At 39.1% G+C, this 19,485-nt stretch overlaps 1 protein-coding gene and 1 pseudogene across 2 annotated transcripts; both read right to left on the bottom strand.

Annotated features, from left to right (window-relative positions):
- Positions 1–8,608: 8,608 nt before the first annotated feature.
- LOC116247958 (chaperone protein dnaJ 20, chloroplastic-like) lies at positions 8,609–14,651 on the bottom strand. 2 transcript variants are annotated; one of them, XM_031620446.2, is made up of 4 exons: positions 14,108–14,651; positions 12,808–12,901; positions 9,088–9,243; positions 8,609–8,971 (listed from the first exon to the last, which is right to left on the bottom strand). In XM_031620446.2, the coding sequence occupies exons 1-4, from the start codon at positions 14,210–14,212 to the stop codon at positions 8,928–8,930; spliced, it is 399 nt and encodes a 132-aa protein (XP_031476306.1). In that variant the 5' UTR covers positions 14,213–14,651; the 3' UTR covers positions 8,609–8,927. The 2 variants fall into 2 exon arrangements, with proteins under 2 accessions (XP_031476306.1, XP_031476307.1); XM_031620447.2 differs by having other exon boundaries at positions 9,088–9,195; positions 14,108–14,650.
- Positions 14,652–16,366: 1,715 nt separating this feature from the next.
- On the bottom strand, positions 16,367–18,980 carry LOC116247520 (putative pectinesterase 63; annotated as a pseudogene).
- Positions 18,981–19,485: the final 505 nt, after the last annotated feature.

Genomic DNA, 19,485 nt, shown 5'->3' with positions numbered 1-19,485 from the left:
ATAACTCATTCTTGTAACGGCATGTTAATTCACATGATCCATTACTATGTAATAGTTGGCGAGGAGCAATGTCACTCTCTACCTTCCACCCTTGAGTCCAAGGCTGCTTTGATACATGAATAGTCCACAGTACATCCTTCAACTCAAAGATGTAGTACTCGGGAAACTGAGAACGTGTCATCAACGCATCTTGAAGTCGACCAGCTATGCTACATCCCCTAAACAACACCACTTATTTGGTTATGAACTACGAAACAGAATACCCTAAATATGGGCTCTGTCTTGGAAATCTTAGATATCATTCACTAGTATAGGGCTATATGTCATTTCATAAGCAAAAAATCGTAGAATATATGTTTTAAGTATGCATCCGATTTATTCAAATGTTGGCGGATATTATTGGGCTGAACCAGTCAGCAATGTGTCCCTTATCGTAGCCTGCATCAATGCAATAAGGGTTCCTATATGATGTGTATCGGCCGATACACACAGATATCGTCTCTGCCCTGTGCTCTGATTTCATGTGTCCTGGTTTACCTGACTCGCATTTTGGAGAACATCTTAATATTTATCAATTCAAGTAGAATTGCCCGAAAATTTGTCAGCGGACAGGACAGTTAACTACGGCAACCAATGAAATTCCGTGATCTCAAGCAAAAAAAAAAACTCAGTCTAACAAGTGAGAAGACACCCAACAAGACAACAAAAAGAACAAGAAAAAAAAAACACACACAAAAAATATAAGGCCATTCGGTGGTAACGATTAGTAACTTGTAATTACGTTTTTCAAATTCTCCCTTGAAACTTTAAAAAGAAAACAGTTTCAAGAGAGCCAGGGAAGCTGGTCAGGTTAGATGCGAGTTGAACAATACATTCTTAGTTCGATTCCCATAGGCACTGAGTCAAGATGGAAAAGTCCATGAATATTTAGCCCACCAAAAGAGCCCAAGACCTTGAAGGCAATAAGTAATTGGGGCGTGGTCTCTGAAACCTTTAACACAAAGTCGGGGAAGTACTAGTGCAGATAGTACTAAATGCCCTCAACTTTATCTTGGCTCATTGCAGCTCATTACTCATGATTCTATGATATTCTAACTTTTTTTTTCCAACAATCTAAATCATATAGCTGCCTGTGGAATGTTTATAAATCTAAAATCATTAAAATTTGTGCGTAAATCACACATTATAAAGTTTTTAAAATTAACAATGTCAGCAGTCTCAACACTTGTGATCAAATCTACTCCTCGACTTTCCATCATTTTGTTTTCTTGCCTACATTTTCAAGCATTTCTTAACTACTTATGAGATAGAAAAAAAAAATTGAGTGGTGACTCTGGTTTTTTATCTAATCAAAACCATTCAATCTGATAAGATGGATGGTTAAAAAAAAGCAAGGAAAACAATATGATGGTTATTTTTGTCATTTAGTATTAGTTTACATTTTTTTCTCCTCATTTTTCTTTCAGCCATCTAGTAGTTTCATACGAACTGATCCTTATATACCAAAATTGACAAAAATCATTTGGGTAGTCAATTTTAACGATATCAGATAGTAAAAATTAAATTGTAAATATGGAAATCAAGTTTCTTTTTAGAGTCTAAAACACTTCAAATGAGACAGATTTTATTTAAGGAAACTCATACAAGTTTTCTTCTTCTACTACTACTACTTTTTTTTCCCTTCTCTCTCTCTCTCTCTCTCTCTCTTCTTTTCAAGGACATTTTGAAAAAAAGAATTGGACTTTTATATTTGCAATTCAGTCTCCACCATAGATCTCTTTGAATTCAAAGTCTGATGTATGAAGGCATACTAGGTACCGTACCTGTTTTCAAGAGGTTGTTTTTTCATGTAATTGCTGTGGTTTTTCTTTTGTTTGATCTCTTTTATGATTTGGTATTGTTCTTTTATTGTATATTCATTTATTAAGGTGGTAGATGCCTAAGATTTGTTTTTTTAGGGGTTTATTATATGTGTATACCAAGTGTTTGCTGAATTTTCTCATAGATTCACATAAAAGGGGCGTCTTCCGCACCTTTAGATTTCTTCTCAACAATTACACTCTTATTCATCAAAGGCTTGTGGTAAGTGAACTATGTCAAAGCATTGACATTCTCTTGACACAACTTGACTTAGTAACGTAGGGCACTTTTCGGTTTGTTCTTTGTAGAGGACGTCTGATTTCCCACTCACAGGGTGCCAAAATTAGGCACAAGGGGGCTTGCAATAGGATATGTCCTGATCCTAACGTACCGACAAGGACCATGTCTTTGTCAACTAAATCTGGGCACCGAGCCAGGCAGCCCGGTTGGGTCCAAAAAAAGGGCTCGATAATATTTTTTTAATATTAATTATAATATTTTATTACGATTAATTATATATTTATATTATTTTATATTAAAAATGTATATATTTTAATTTAATCGAACTGGGCTCAGGCTGGACTTAGGCTCAGGTTTTAAGTGTCGAGCCGGACCTAGGTTTCGGGTGTCGGGCCGTCCCACGCCCAACTCTTTATCGAGCCCGCCCGGCCAGATGCCCATGCTTAGTATCAACTGCAGAATTGTTGATCCACTCAATGTGGCACTCAATAGCCGATCAATTTAAAAAATAAGAAGCATGTAAATCAGAAAAGTTAGATCACTTATTTGTTCTTTGTATTCTCAAGGTGCTCATTAAGATTTTGCATACCATTCAATCGCATAGACACGAGGATTTTAAGTTGTTCTCCTTCGATTCTCCCATAGGGTAATTGAAGGACCAAAAATTGACTGAGTTTGTAAAAACTTGAGTTCTTTGCTGATGCTTGTGTGCAGCCGACTAACATATGTTACGTGAGTTAAGACCAACATACCGAGTGGTAGAGCCAGAAAAAGTTTTTGGAGGGTGCACTCTTCACAGATTTTCATGTTTGAAGGAGCACTCATGCATATATATGTTAATAACATAGCAAATGTTTAAAGATATTCATTTGAAGCTAAAAGTTTGTGGAAAAAAACATAGTTGGGGATGAAACTCCAGAGAAAAGACGAAAAGTTACTTCAAGAAACATAACATAGCTGGTAAGGCGGTGGACATGTAAAAAAGGTACATTTTTTTGTTTCATTCTGTGAGTATAAAAGGAAAGATCACAACACTCCAGTTAAATGATGAGTTATTATATACTAAGGTCTCGATACAACTTAAGACCCCAAAGACAGGGGTAACGAAGGGGGCCTTTTGATCTTTTTTTTAGAAATGGATTGCTGCTCACTTGAAAGAGAAAAGAAGGCTAAAAGTTAGTTGTGATTCCCCCAATTTCTCATTTAAGAGATCTAGTCAAGATAATTGAATTGGATTTTGCGCTGCTTCTTTCTCCTATTGCCAATTTTAATTCTTGACCTTTTCGTGCAATGAGATCATAATCATGATGGTGGGGGACCTCCATATAAGCTAAGTTGAGAAGATAAGGGCGTGCACTACAGCGTTTGGTGTGAATGGAAATTTTTAGTTAAATAGCACTAGTAATAAATTTTAAATTTCAAAAGGGTATCAACATGTGAATAAGAAAAATGATTCTGTGTAGGCAATTGCCCACATGTTATCAACACCAGTCTCGAGTCTCCTGCGGCATTTGTTCACCAGCTAAGTAGAGAGCTTCGATTTTGATGATTTTCATGGCTGCTTTCTATGAAATTCTTGTAAGTTAGAACGATAGTAAACAAACTGGACTCCCTTCCATTTGAAAGAAAAGAAAAAGAAAAGAAAAAAATACCCCAGTTGGATTCATCACGGGGCGGAGCAAAGGTGAGGCCCTCAGTTTAAAAAAACAAAAATTACATGTAAATTTTTTAAAATTGCACCTGATTATATAAAAACTTTAAAAAAATGATATTTCAGCTTTAAAAATTTTAACTCAGATTCCTCATAATTTTTTTTTTACTTTTTCCTAGTTGTAGGACCTCTTTCTAACCTACCGATCAGCCCCTAAAACCCCTTGAATTCAGTACTATAAAGAGATTATTTTTTTGCTGCTTTCTTTTAGCAAAAGAAAAGGGATGATGTCACTGTCCTCTGATCCGCCCTGCCCTTGGATCCGTGATGGTGGCTGTTCACGGGTTCCTCTGGTGAAGCACAGCAGGAGAAAAAGATTGACGGAAATAAAAAATGGAAAAAGAAGAAGACGAACAGAAGAAGGGAGAGACCCCGTGAAGAGGACGACGAGTGCATGCGCCTAACACGACGAACGTGAGATGGACTGTCGGCAGGCTTATGGGTTGTCCCTTTGATGCTATCCATCTCCATCGTCGTCACCGGCGCCCCTCTCCGTTTTCCGCAATATAGTAAAGTGGCCGCAGTTCTTGTGTCGGTTGACGCCAATTCACATGTTCTGCTTTTTCTCAGAACGAGAAGCTTTAAGGATCAGGCCGCCTAATGGTCCAACTCTCTAGTGCAGTCCCCGGAGAAAAATGTGCTCCGGTACTCACGTGCATGCTGATCACCATGTTTTTTTGTTATTAATGGCGTCTGTTGGTATCTCAAAGATTGTTTGCTCTTAGTCAAATGACGGCTCTCTATTTTCAGTTCACAATCTCACTGGGCTTAGCTTGTGAAAAAATCAGATGAGTGGAAGACCTTAGTGATGATCAGAATCGCATAATTTCTAGTTTGCTTTGGGCGTCTACATCCACGAGAGAATTTTCTATTACCGGAGTCTATCAGGACCGAGCATGGGTTCATTTGATCTCAAAGGGTAGGAATATACAACGAGCAAGCCACGCTCGAGCTTAGCTTGACTTGAGCTCTAGAGTTGAGCAAAATATATATATATATATATGAAAACCACAACAAAAATGGTGTTCAAATAATTCATCAAAGCTTACCAACATGCCCCTCAAGATTAATAAACAGGAATGACGCACATCGAGTTGAGTTTAAGTATATGAGTTCAGTTTAAGTATATGTATCTTGAACTCGACTCGTCTATAGCTTGAGTTTTAACTCAAGCTCGAGCTCAACTTTTTTATTAAATGAATTGAGCTCAAGCCAGTGTATACTGGTGAGTTCGAGTCGAGCCCATGTTAGCATGACTCGTTGTACATTTAACTACCATAGGGTGTTTATGTTGGAGAATATGACTGCCTAGAGACGAACTTCTAGCCTCCAGGCTAATCATGAACGGGAACATACAATGGTATTTTGAAAAGAAGGGGTTCTCAAGTTCATTTCCAATGTCATGACGACAACAAAAAGGAAAAACCATCGACAGACCGAAGGCTATACGTTGGCAGCTTAAATAAAGTAAATTGAGACAAGCCGGTCTGTTGGGACTTAGCCGTCAACAAACAGAACACATTTTTATATTGCATTGCTAACAGCTGTGACGGAACTGAAAATTTTTTACGAGGGGGCTGAAGTATAGTTTCAAAATTTTAACAAGGGGGCCGAAATATAATTTTTCAAAAGATTACCAAAATTTTTTAAAACTTATATGTATATTTTAAACAAAATTAAGGGAGTGTTGAAGCCCGCCCTTGGCTCTGCCCTCTGGATAAAAGGTCATATTTCTTCTAGCAAACAAAGTTAACATTGCTCTCAACCCACTTTTTCCAGCAGCTTAGCAAACAAAGTTAACATTGCTCTCAACCCACTTTTTCCAGCAGGTCAGTCACGGGAGTCAGCCTTAAATTAGTATGCAAAAGTACGGGCTAAGTATTTCATTCATGCTATTAACTAATTCGATTCTCCCATAAAATGTGCATAAACGTAGCGTTTGGCAACACTAGGATCAGAATCCCAGTATTTGATCCCATAATCATTGGAATGGGGATTTGGATTCTCATTTCAAAAACAAGGCATGCTAATTAATCTAATCTGCAGGATATTGATTCAATGTTTGTTGAATTTTTGGAAAAAAAATTTGTGAATACTACGAGACGATGTTAGCGATGAGAAATCATGGAGCGATGCAAAGAAGCCCATGGTTCACTCTAACTCACCATGGTCTTATGCATCTATACGGAGCGGGGTCCTTTAGGAAACTTGTAGTGGTTCGTTGAGGCAAGTTCGTTAAATTAGAATATGCTCCGAAAACGTGAGTTGGGGTCTTAGTCACCCTATGAAAATCAGCATTCAATCGTTGGAAGTTCAAAGCTTAATGTACCAAGATCAATGTTAAAAGTGCATTTGAAAGCTCGATCATTAGTTTGATTTTTTGTGGGTGCTCTGCAAACGATAGCAAATGTTATTTGTAACACCTCAAAAGGTTAGTTTTGTATTAAAGATGATGAGAGATCTTCAATGGCTTATAAAGAAAGTTATATTAAAATAGATGGTTGTCTTGGTTTCTATCCTTTTTGAGGTTGAAGCCGAGATTCGCTGAACCAGGGGCTTGAACTCAAGAGTAACTTTGATTGTTACAGTAGTATCAAAGTTGGTTCAACAATCCGAACTTGTGGTCTCACATGAATGAACGGATATATGCTTTAAGAAAGTGGATTGTAACACCCCAAAAATTTAGTTCTATATTAAAAATTAAAAAAAGTTATTAAAATAGATGGTTGACCCACGGTTTAATGATTGAGAAAGAGGGCTCAAGTCCTCACATGATCTGAAGATCATATTGTCTACTTTTTGTACTGAAGTTGGAGGATATCTCGGATCGATGTGTGGTCCAAAGGAATCCTGACATCATTTGTCCTGCACCCGCTAAATTAATAATCATATTTATATATGTATTGCTTCGACTAATGGATTTATGTCATTGACTTTCGGAATGAAACATTTTTTAAATAACTAAAAAGGAAAAGGATTCTTTTGATTTAAAAGATTATGCCAGTCGATCGGTTGAAATTGGAGACGCACTTCGATTGGATTCCTGTGATTTCGATGCCGATCTCAAAGCAACTAATGGGCCATCATGATGGAGTTAATAGTGCGAAAGCGGTGTGTTTTTATGAACCAGTGAGGGTGTGAAGACGCGTCAGCTGACTACCATCTTGGCTCCGTGCAGTGGATCAGCTTCCACCAAGCTTTTGGTGGCTATATATATATATATATATATATATATATATATATATATATATATCTATATATAACACAAATTGTCCCAATATCAAAGTGGCTTGCTGTATAATGGGGTTGGGTTGTCATCTCTCTCTCTCTCTCTCTCTCTCTACATGGGTACATCAATGAGACTCAGCTGAGTTGAAAGGAGCAGAATCCATGGTTTGGATTGAACAACAGCCTAGTACCTGCCAAGGATATATATATATATATATATAAATATAAATATAAAATATATATATATATAATCCTGACCGTTGAATGATGCGGACAAACATCCAAAACAGAAGGCACAACTATAAGACATGATCGATCAACTCAGGTGCAGATGGCAAGTCCCAAATAATGAGATTGTATCAGGTCCTATAATCACTCATCAATTATGTTCCAGTGTTTCTGCAATTTATGCAATTGTCTTTTGTTTAAGACTCGATGACTTGTTCATGAACATTTTTTTAATGATTATTTAGGAGAAGCCGCCTTTATCCTCAAAATCCCAAGATCAAACCCATATGCTAAAGTTTTAACTTGCTTCAAAGCTTGGATGGACCTATAGTGTTTTACACTTGCTGCTATTTGTAGGCCAAACTAATTAACTAGTTTAGGTTCATTAATTTTGATCCATCAGCCAACATATGACATTATATATATATATATATATATATATATATATATACACACACATTTGCACACCCTTTAAGGGACATATATATGTATGTATGTTTGTACTTATATTTAATTTCTTAATATATGCAATTACATGAGCTCTTTGGTGCGTGTCTGCTCATGTATATGTTTAATGTGAATATCTGCATGTACTTTTATATATATGTATCTCTTTATCCATACACATACATGTTTTTACGATCATGTTTGTGTTTTTAACTTACAGATTAACTTTATTTTAGTAGACAGACCAGCACAAGCCAATCAACAGTCCTGACTAATCTGTTACGGCGCCCTTGACCTACCCTGTGTCTGAAACGTTTATCAGAGAAAAATACATGAGAGAAAGGACATACAATGAAATTCTAACTCAGCTCGAACTCGCCCATGAAAGCTTGACTCAAGTTGAGTTAAAACTGAGTTACAACCAAGTCAAGTTCAAGTTAAACTCGGTTAAACTCAAGTCAGTTCATGTTTTCTCTGTGTTCAAGGGCGGAGCCAAGGGAGGACCTGCATGGGCGCTGGCCCTACCTCAAAAAGTTATTTTTTTAAAACTTACATGTAAATTTTAGAAAAAATTCTTTGTTTTATATAAAAAATTTGAAAAATTATATTTTAACCCGTATCAAAATTTAAAAACTTTAATTCGACCTCCTTTATAAAAAATTTCTGGCTCCACCCCTACCCATGTTAATATTCACCAGCATGTTGGTAAATTTTAATAAATTGTAACACTTGTTTTGTTGTTTTCATTTTCATTTAAAGAAAAAAAAAACATATGAATCAAGTGACATGTGGTTAACCGAGTCTATTTTGAGCTTGGTCTTGGTTTGCAGGCTGTGCTTGAATCACCTCATAAAGCTTGACTCGAACTTGGTGTACACTCTCAATACACAACAGTAATTACAACCCCATACCAATTCAGAATTAAGATGTATTGGTCACTTTAATCGTTAGCAAACCTCCGAAGAAGGGTTAATCTTCAAAACAGACAAAATTCTGTCATGTCTACTCCTACACCAAGAAGGCAGAAACTGATGACTTAACATGAGAGCTGCAGCAGAAAGATTCCGTCTCCGACTGTGCGGAAGCTGCAACAAGCAAAATGGTACCTCCAAAATTCGTAAGACAGCAGAAAAAGTTTGCAAAGAACTGCTCGCACTTCAAGCTAGACGCTCTTCATAAAGTCTGATGCCCATATACATTTTTGGACTCTCCTTCAACCTAACAGCCTAGACCAGCTTCTGCTGCCCCTTGCTCCACCTGCAAGCCGATTGAACAATGAATATATTGTGACCGAAAGATGGCCAGAGGTTAGGCCTGATTCTCGTGGCCCACCAAATGCATAAGATTTATGAATTAACAAACAACATCTTTACCATCTCTCCACACCATCCACTGCGACTTTTCTTGATTACGCAACTCCAACTGTTCCTCCTCTTTGTCTGCCTCCCTCTTTCCCTCTCTTTGTGTCGGTGCGAGGTGGACTGTCAAGTAAATTGGAGGAGATCCGTTGAAGAGAACATTGGATTTATCTAAGGAAATAAAAATTTTAGAAAGGCTCCAACCCCTGAATGAAAGAGATCAAATAAAAGAGCTCCTCCTTCTTCTGCCATGGATGTAGGCATCTAAGCCAAACCATGTAAAGTCTGCTGTTATTGTGATTTTTTCCGTCTCTTTGGCTCAACTTACTTTGGTAAGAGAGAATTATTCGTGATCTTGACATCAAATCTCAAATCAATGGGAATCAAGGCAGCAATTCAAGTGACGGTGTAAAAAAGTCTACGGCTGATTAAAATAATACCTTGAAGATCACAACTACTCTTCTACACGAATCAAATTATCTAGGAGGCTACGTTACGGGCAAGATTCCTCGTCTGAACATTTCTCATCCAAAATTTGATGAATGGCAGTCTGAAAATGTTTTAGTCATGTCTTGGTTAATAAATTCCATAGAGCCTAGTATTTCAAATATGCTTACTTATCATGAAACAGTTAAAGATATATGGGATACTTTAAAGGAAATATATAGAGAACAAAACATTTTGGCTAGAGTTTATCAAATTCAATTAGAACTTGCTCATATTTCAATGGGAGACAAGTCGCTACAATCTTATCTCAGTCAATACCGTAGTCTATGGGAGGAACTAATGCAATATCGCCTTGCTATAACTGACCCAAATGTTTATAGATAGTGTTTGGAAGAAGATAAATTTTTTTGTTTCCTCGATGGACTTGGAATTGAATTTGAGAGTGTTAGAAATCAAATACTCATGACAAATTCATTGCCAAATTTCAATCAAGTCTGTCAAACCATACAAAAAGAGGTTGCTCGCCGGAAAGTTATGAATCCGAAAAGAAACATGAGGCTGCTAAAGATACAAGTGAAAAGATGGCATATCAAACTCATTCAGAACCACCGCCTAACAATTCCAGACCTGATATTAAAAGCAGTAGAAATGTGACCATCATGTAGAGAGGAAGAAATCGTTTTAAATGTTGGTATTGTAAAAAAACTGGAAACACTTGATAAAAGTGTTGGGAGCTAAATGGAAAGCCATCATCAAAAGAAAAGAGAAGTCACTCTCGTCCAACAGTCCCAACACAGCCAACTTCATCACCCGTGAAGACAGCATTATTTAAAGACAAATCTGGTTTCTACTTAGCCAATTTGAAACTCATCTAAAGGTACGCTACTCATTCAAAAAATTTAGGATGGATCATTGATTCTGGGGCCACCTACCACATGACTGGTGATCTTTCTAAAATGGCTGATTTAAATCCAGAAAGAAATCAGCACGTATTCACGGCTGATGGAACACCCATTGCTGTAGAAAGCATTGGGGAATCTTGTTTCTTCAAATCAAATAAACAATCTTGTGTGCTTTATATTCCTAAACTTTCTACCAATCTTATATTTCTAAGTAAGATAACTAAAGACTATAATTGCTTAGCTATTTTTTCTCCAAGAATGCAATTTTTCAAAACAAGGAGTTGAGAAAGGATATTGGTAGAGGGTATGAGCACAACTGCCTGTATATCTTTGACAACATTGAGGTTGGCTTTATTGCTCATGCAGGAAAGACATTTGAGTACAAATTGTGGCACTCTAGGCTTGGTCATATTTCAGATAGGTTGCTAAAAATTCTTATTCCATATGTCAAACCTAATCGGCATTCCTGTGATGCATGTAAATTCGTGGATCCAAATTAGATCCAAAACCACTAATTAAATCCAAAATCGAACATTTCGAAATTAAAATCTAAAATCGAATTTAAAACAAGTTTGAAATCGCTTAAAGTGGAGCCGAGCACCCGTTTTTAACAAAACTTTCCTTTTATTTTAAATCAAAAATACATATTATATATGACAACGTTCAATTTAGACTTAAAAAAAAAATTTGCGACCTCGCGCATGCGACGCGCGTGCCACGGTCGCGTTCGACAGCGCCCGGCGCTGTTGTGCCTGGGCGTTGTTACATGCCCCTTCCCCCCTCCTTTTTGACAAAAAAAAGCCCTCCAAGGGGCGGTTTTGGTCTTTTTGGGTGGGCAACAGCCTTGCCCACATCAAAAAATGTTTTTTTTTAACAGGCCTAATGGCCAATCCCATTTATTTGCTCTTCTATTTATTTTAATCGTGATCTTTGGCAACATTACATTAGAGACAACTGATTTTGCATGATTTTTCATATTTCAAAATTCTTCATGCCTATTTGTCTCGGTCATTATGTTGTGGGGCTTGGTCTTAGGTGGTAGCACAAGTCTAAGCCTTACAACTAGATCACACCTTGGGCAGAAAAGCCTCCTCGTTAGTACCATGAGTGGTAATTTGTGGTATATCGACGAGCGATCGAGAAAAAATTGATGAACCCTACCCTTAGTTGCCTAAAGGAGAACCTATGCTAGTACTAAACCATTCGGCTAAGGTATATAAACATAACTTGACATATATAAAACCTTATGTGATGAATTACAAGCTCATTGCACATCTCTACTTCATGTTATCTTGGTCAACCTAGTCAATCTTTTCACTAATTCAATCTTTATCCTTTAGAGTCATCATTCCATATGTATTCTTTTTTATGTGGCATCACCTTTCCTTATGATCATATCCTTTTTGGAGAAGGACCCGAGCAGTCTATATACATCTTTATTGAATCTAAGGGCCTATTTGATAAGGGCTTATTTGATGGCTGGAAATATGAAAATGAAAAAAAATTTCCACAAAAAAATTTCTAGAATTGGTGAATGGGAAATAAAATTCCATATTTCCAAAAGAAATGGTGAGGAAGAAGGAGGAAGATGGGAAGGGAAAAGGGAGAGGGGGAAAGGAGGAAGAAGGGAAGGGAAGGGAGGAGGAGGAAGAAGGAGGAGGAGGAGGAAGGGAAGGAAAGGGAGGGAGGAGGAGGAGGAAGGGAAGACGGGAGAGAGGGGGTAAGATGGAGGAAGAAGGGAAGGGAAGGGAGGAAGGGAAGGAGGAAGGATGAAGAAACGCCACCGTAAACCCTTCTTCCTCCTCCTCCTTCCTTCTCTTCTTCCTCCTTCTTCCTCTTTCCTCCCTTCTTCGTCCGCCCTCTTTCCCTTCTTCCTCCGCCCTCTTTCCCTTCTTCCTCCGCCTCCTTTCCTTTCCTCCTCCCTTCCTCCTTTTTCTGCCTCCCTTCTTCCTCCACCCTCTTTCCCTTCTACCTCTGCCTCCCTTCCCTTCCTCTCTTCCCCTCCTCCCTTTTCCGCCTCCCTACTTCCTCCGCACTCATTCCCTTCTTACTCCTCACATCGCAACAAATGATAAATACAGGCGTTTGGTGTATTCCTAATTTTCTAGTAAACTTAATGGAATTAATAACAGTAATTGACCAAATAGTAGGCCAGCCTGTAAAAGTACAGGTATGACATTTCGCAACACTGTTTCATGAGAAGTATATTCAGTGCAAATCACTATCCCACTTCAAACTCCACCAATGTTTCATTCTTCCCTAAAGCCTGATGATTCTTTTTTATCAAGAACTTAAGGAGTATGTTTTACCATGTTCTGACGGGAGATTAAATTAGACTCCACGGACTCCGACTCCCAAAGATGGAGCAAGGAAGGTAGATGCGAACCTGAGTAGGCCTCCTGAACGGCCTGGAATTTCATCTTCCATTCCTCAACGTGCTTGTCGCTGCCGGAGTAGGAACACCTGTCTGGGTGCCGTCTCTGCCACAAAAACCAGGCTTACTAAGGGCGGCAAGGATGCCAGTAATGAGGACGGCAGGAAAACCAAGGAATTTCTAAGCACCCGCTCGGGCTCCATAAAGTCATTGATTTTCAAAGTAGACACAATGATGGGAAGAAAGACAGCCCTAGAGGTTGGGTGGGCGAAATTTTATTATAAACGACCGAAAATGGGGAGGGTTCATATTGTCGGGATTTTATGGGCAAAAAGATAGTAAAAATGTTTTCAAAATCAGCGAAAACAAATCATGCGAAAGAAAGTTTTACCGCCCAAAGGAGACGTCGTTGATGTTCGTTTCTCCAGCTCCTACGCGAAATTCATAGACAAAAAAGGCTCGGATAAATAGAGAAACAAAGGGAACAAAATAAAATCCCTCAGAACAATTTTTCCAATTAGAAACACGAGTACGTCGCGGCATTCAACGCAAAAGATGAAGCCGTTTCGAACGGCGGGAAAAGAAATAATCCTATAGAACTTGCCACGAAGGGATGGCAATCACGTAATTAAAAGAGAAGCATTGATCGGCTGGGGGCGAACTGGACAACTCCCACACCAAGCAGAATTGCTTGTTCCTCGAGCGAAGGAGAAATTTAGCGGGAAAATTATATGGCAAATCGAGGAAGCAAAAAAAAAGAGAGATGATTAGAATCAAGAGAGCAAAACCATAAACGGCCTCTTTACCATGTCACAGTTGAAAAAAAAAAAATATTTCTTAAAAAAACAGAATCACACGAAGAAGAAAAGTTAAAAATTCTAAAAGCACTTTAGAAGGAGAACTTTTATTGTTCAGCAATCAGATTATGGCTAATACAAGAAGAAACAGGTGAAAATTTTCTACAAATTTTCTAAATTCACGCAAACTTATTCAAAGAACCAGAACAAAGAGGAACGGAAAAGCACAATTTTTCATCACGAAATCGAAGCGAGATAACGAAAGCACGCAAATTCCCGGAAAGGAATCCAGAAAAACAGTTTTTAGGAGAAAACAAATTCTATACGGATTATGGAGAAACACAGTACCTCTCTATACGCGCAAATCGCTACAAGGTGAAGGAGTTCTCGAACGAAAAGAAGGGGGAAAAAGGAGAGAGAAAGCAAAATCTCGTTTCGCAACCAGAAGAGAAAACAAAAAGGAAGAATAAGAGGAAAGGAGAAAGAAAGTGCAATGAGAGGAAAAGAAAGCTAACAAGAGCAAGTTTCTTATACGCGCTCCGCAGGTCCGTCGCGGAGCAATCCTTCTTCAGCCCCAGCACCCCGTACAAGTTGCTCTCTGTCTCCTTTCCGGCATCCATCGGGACGAGAGAGAAACCGCCGAGTTCTCGACCTTCCGGCAACAACAGGCCGGAAGAAAACCGGCAAAAAATTTAAGGCGCCGAAGACAACAGATAGGCAGAAAAGAGAGAAAAAAAAAAAAAGAGAAAACAAGAAAGAATCTTCTTTTATTCTTCTACTTCCCCGGCTGCTTCCCCTGTATTCACATCTCCAGCCCTCTGCTCCTCTCAAAGCACGCAAAGCCCGCCGGGAAGAGGGCGAAAACCTCGGGGGGACGGGCGCCGGAGAGGCGGAAACGATGCCGGGAGGCACGTCGGGGTGGGTCGACCGTTGGATCGAGTGCGATGAGCGGCCGGGATCGCGCTGAGAGCACGAGATCCCTCGCCTCCCTCGCCAGTGGTGGAGAGGAGCGACCAAGGCGAGGGTGAGGAAGACGATGGCTCTCTAGAACGTTCGGAGGCCAACTTCGTACTTTCGGTGGCCTCACTGAATCGACGGTGTCGCTCTCTCGCCTTGCGGGGCCCCACAGGGGCGAGAGAGAACTCAACGTTTATTATTTTTAAGAAAAAATTACAAATCGGCACTCAAAGTTTCGTACTGAGGCCACTGCCCATACTCGCGGACACAGACGGACGGTTAATGACAAGTATACCCTCTCAAATGGTTGGAAGAATAAAGCAAGCAAGACGAACAGAAGCGTTTTTTTTCCTTTCTCCAACCAACTCCCATTGCGTCCACAAGAATCGTCCATCTCTGTAATTGAAAGGGCTTTTCGGTACATTTTGTAGTTGAATAACTTTTTTCCGTCAACCACCACGGTCCTCAAAGGTGGTGGTTTGTGATAAAGAACAAAAGTTGATGGCCACTTTGTTAGGCTTGAAAAAATTGAGGTGAATTTATGATAAACTCAATATGGGTGGCAATTTGTAATTTTAAATTGTATGTAGGATAAGTGAGGAGGTGGGGCCGAGAGGCATTAGTGGAAAGATTGGGAAGAGGGAAAGAAAACAGGGAGTGGAGAAACCGGGTGCAGGCAGAGGAGATGAGAGTGGTTTTTCAGTGGGCTCGCTCGCTCGGTTGCATGCACCTTGGATTCTATGCCACCTTTTAAAAGCGCTTAACAGGGTTTACATTTAGATTTATCTCTGTCCACAAATATGCGGATCCCATATCCGAAAGGGGTCGTGGGGTCGGGTCCACAGATCTAAGATCAATGTCAATATATTTAATTTGAATTGGATATCCAATCAAATTATTCTTCTCAACAAATACGATAAAGCCGATTAAGAAACTGGCTCAGATTTAAGAAATGACATTTGATAATGTTTGGATTTAAAAAAAATATCTCATATCTAATGCCCCTTTTTAGTTGGATTCAGTTTAAAATTCAGATGTGAATTCAAATACAAGATAAAAATTGGGTTTAGATTGTACAATCATATTCGGATATGACTTTTTTTTCATTTATATTCAAACTTGAATAATTTGAATATGATCTATTGACATTCCTTTGAGCTAAAAACTAGTAGGCAGCCAAACTCTAGTTCCAACATTAAGTCTTGTGCAGCAAAAATGGGTATCAATGTCAGAGCTGAACTGTACTGAAACCGTGCCTTGAAGTGCTAAAAGCAGCTGTATGAGGATAAGGGAAGAAAGACTTCAGCCTAGTTTGGATCTTCTTTCGTAGGAGAGAGTTTGGAACAAGAGCTCAAGTTTTCATCTTTGTTGCAGCAAATTGTTTCAAAACCAAGTAGTCATGAATTACAAATATTCCCCAAATTTTGAATTGTCAGCTTATTTTACAGTGAAAAGCTAGAAATGAAAGTTACATACAATTTGTAGCATTGAGCCACAGGCATCTGAAATGAATTTACATCATCACCTCAGGTTAAGTAGTCGGTTCGGTTAAAGGTTGCGTGATAAAAAAAAAAAAAAAAGGAAAGTAACAATCCTGCTGCTTTATGAATTTGCTTAAAAAATTAAGACAGATCTATGAAACATCAACATTGTAAGATCTAAAAACTTATGACAGATCTCATTAGTGTTTGGGTCTTTCCCGTTTATCTTGGCTGCAACGAATCTAAATCGAACACAAATTGCTGCAGAATTTACAAGGAGATGATCCAAATCTGAACTCTTTTGAACACAAAAATCGATCATCTTCTGTGGTGAGTTTACAACGAGGGCGGAGAGAGCAGCCAGTTTCTTGCTCCAATGTATGTTGTGCTCAAGAAGGGCGCCGCCTGTTGATCGGTGAGGGCTCTTGCATATTTCACGCGCCCTGCTCTGTTGGCTCCCGGACCCATGCACTTGTATTCTCCAAAAACCAGGTTTCTGTAGAACAAATATATAATTCATTATTAAGACGAAGTAGATGGAAGCATGTAAATAGCCTAACAACTACTTGTATATTTAGTAAGAAGAAACCCAAGTATAGCTTATTGCTTTTAAATTTTTGGGTTTCAGTGTTCAGTAGAGAGAGAGAGATTTGGTACTTACTGGCTGGGGAAGCCGTTTTGGTCCCATCCTCGGGTATTGACGACGGAGGAGAAGTAGCTGTAGGAGAAGACGACCTTAGAGTAGCCACGCCATGCTCGGCCCAGGTTGGCGCTCCCGCTCCCCGTCACGTTGCAGCCGACGAAGGAGAAGCCGCCGGCGTCATTGGAGCTGTTGCGCCCTTGCGCAACCATTGCCGTCACTCCCACATTATCCGCAACTGACTTCAGTACGCAACCCTGCTCCCAGATACAACAAACCGTCAGTTTTATCATTCGCCTTTGAGATTTTTAACTATGTCAGTCGGTCTAATTTGCACGACTTCTTCCAAAGGGTTTTCTATCAGAATCATCTGGTTGCGACGCCAAAGAACCCTTGATAGACCAACGTTTCTTTGTCAAAAACACCAAATTCTAGGCGTGCTGAGAAAATCTCTAACATAAACATTAATCTATGTCTACTATGAATTGCATTAACCCATCTTCAAGCTATTAAGCTGGGAGAAATGCCTGCCTGCCCAGAACGGCTTTAAAAATTAATACCAACAGAGATTTTACAAAAAAGATAAAAGTACTTCAGGATGAAAGATGCTGTTTTGGCGTATTATTTCCATAAATTGTTGCAATTAGGAACTCACACACATGCACTCGTATTTGTACATAGGATCAGTCTACTGCCAAATGTTACCGGATGACTAAAAAAATCAGAAACCATGGTTAAAAGTCTGTAGTCACAATGACTCCAGCAATAGTTTTCGGTACTTAATTTTCAGTTGTGACTGTTGATCAAATGGTTAACCAATTGCTTTTAAATAAGTAATTCTAAATGACTAATGGTATGTGTTTGTATCAATGTGGGTGTTCCTGTGCGATGATGCATACCTCATATAAGGACCTGCCGTTGCCAAAAATGAAGTCGACGGAGCCCTGTATCAAGCAATTCTTGAAGTAATGCCGGCCGGAATGATCATACAAGGTGTCCTGAAAGCCCAAGAACCGGCCCCAAGAACCGGCAGTTGTAGAATGCTGCATTGTCCCCAGAGATACGCATCGCCACCGCTTGCCCTCCCTTTTCACCAGGCCTTGGTTTTGGTGCTGAATTCTAGTAACAAAAAAAAAAAAAAAATCAGAATAAAGGAAATTAAGAGAAATACAATTAATCAGCCTTTGTGCAAACAAGTGGTATTTAACGTAGAAGCAAGCAGTCTTTGGCTAAACAGGCATCTGGTTCATGCTCGACACTAGCTTACCATTGTTACCTTTAAATGCAGAAAGATCATCTAATCTTTGGGCATGTCAGTTTATATGGAAATATTTCTGTGCGATCTACTACTATTTGTTTAATATAGTTACCGGTTATGATTAACACGTGAGAAATTCTTAAAAGGACAACTGCCAATCACCTTCTTATCCATTTAATTTGACAGTTTTTATGTTTGCATTAACATATGGTCAGCTGGTTGACATTAACAGACATTATATATAACATATATAAAGAGAGAGAGAGAGAAAAAAAAACTAGATGTTGATTTTGTGAAACGTAACAACATGAAACTTCAGTTATTTATCCCTTCATTTAACAAACAGTTATTAGAAGATAGGGTTGTCTAACATAACAATATATATATATATATATATATATATATATATATATATATATATATATATGTGGAGAGAGAGAGAGAGAGAGATGTCTGGATTTGACGGTGCCGAAGCACATACTTACCTGAAAGATGATGTTCACAGCCATGAAGTAGTTGGACTCGACAGCAACCGTAGCACTGAACATCGTCGTGTAGACAGCCGCCCTCCCGCCGAATCTGATCGTCGGCATCGCATTGCGGTCGCCGTAGAATGTGACAAACGGCTTCGAGCGATCAATTGTAACCTTCTCTGTGTAGATTCCGGACTTTATACGGATGATTATACGTTGGGAATTCCCAGTCTTGATACTGTTAACGGCATCAGTCACCGTTTGGAAGTCCCCCGTTCCGTCCTTGCTCACTGTTATGATCTTCCTCTTCGCCTCAGCCTGCAGGAGCTCACTAACAAGCACCGGCGGATTGTTTCCGGAAGACGCCGCGAGCAGCGGAACAGCAAGCAAGGACAGAAGAAACAGGGTTTTGCATAATGCAAAGGCGAAAACTGATGGTTGGCGTTCTCCTGCCATGCGTGAAGCTGCTTCAAACTTGCTCAGCCCAAGCATAAAAGAATCTGCAAAGTGCTGCAACGGCGGTTCTAGTGGTGATGGTGGCAATGGTGGAGATGGCGGTAGCAGTGATTGGGATTGCATGAAGACGGAGAGACTATATATACAAAATGACGGTGAGTGTGAAAGCACTAGAAAGAAGGGCAGGTCAAACTCGGATTAGGATTGTTTGCGTGTGGAGGATGGCAGTTCTCTCGTGCGCTCTTGCGTGATTCTTTTTATATACACTTGAATCTGAGCTTCCTTAAGGATTGAGTGCAATGCATGAAAGGGTGAAAACTTCAATTCGATGAAATACTTCTGGTTTCACTCTTAAAAAAATGAAAATAATGTTCTGAGGATATTTACTTTACAGTAATTGAGGGTGTTGGTCCTTGCCGGCTCTTTATTATTATTATTTATTACTATTACGTTTCCCGTCCCCATACGTGCGTAGAACAAGGTTGAGCGGACGTCCCATTAATGCAGCTTATTTAAATTATAACGCCAAACTCTTTTTTTTTTTTTTTTTTCTCGTCTTTGAAGTAAAGAAGCGGCAATAAATTTGATGAACATCTACAATTCTTTTTGTTGTTAACAACAGCAAAAT

Source organism: Nymphaea colorata, chromosome 2, assembly GCF_008831285.2.
Source record: "Nymphaea colorata isolate Beijing-Zhang1983 chromosome 2, ASM883128v2, whole genome shotgun sequence".
Lineage (NCBI taxonomy): Eukaryota > Viridiplantae > Streptophyta > Magnoliopsida > Nymphaeales > Nymphaeaceae > Nymphaea > Nymphaea colorata.
This window is presented reverse-complemented; position numbering and strand designations above follow the sequence as displayed.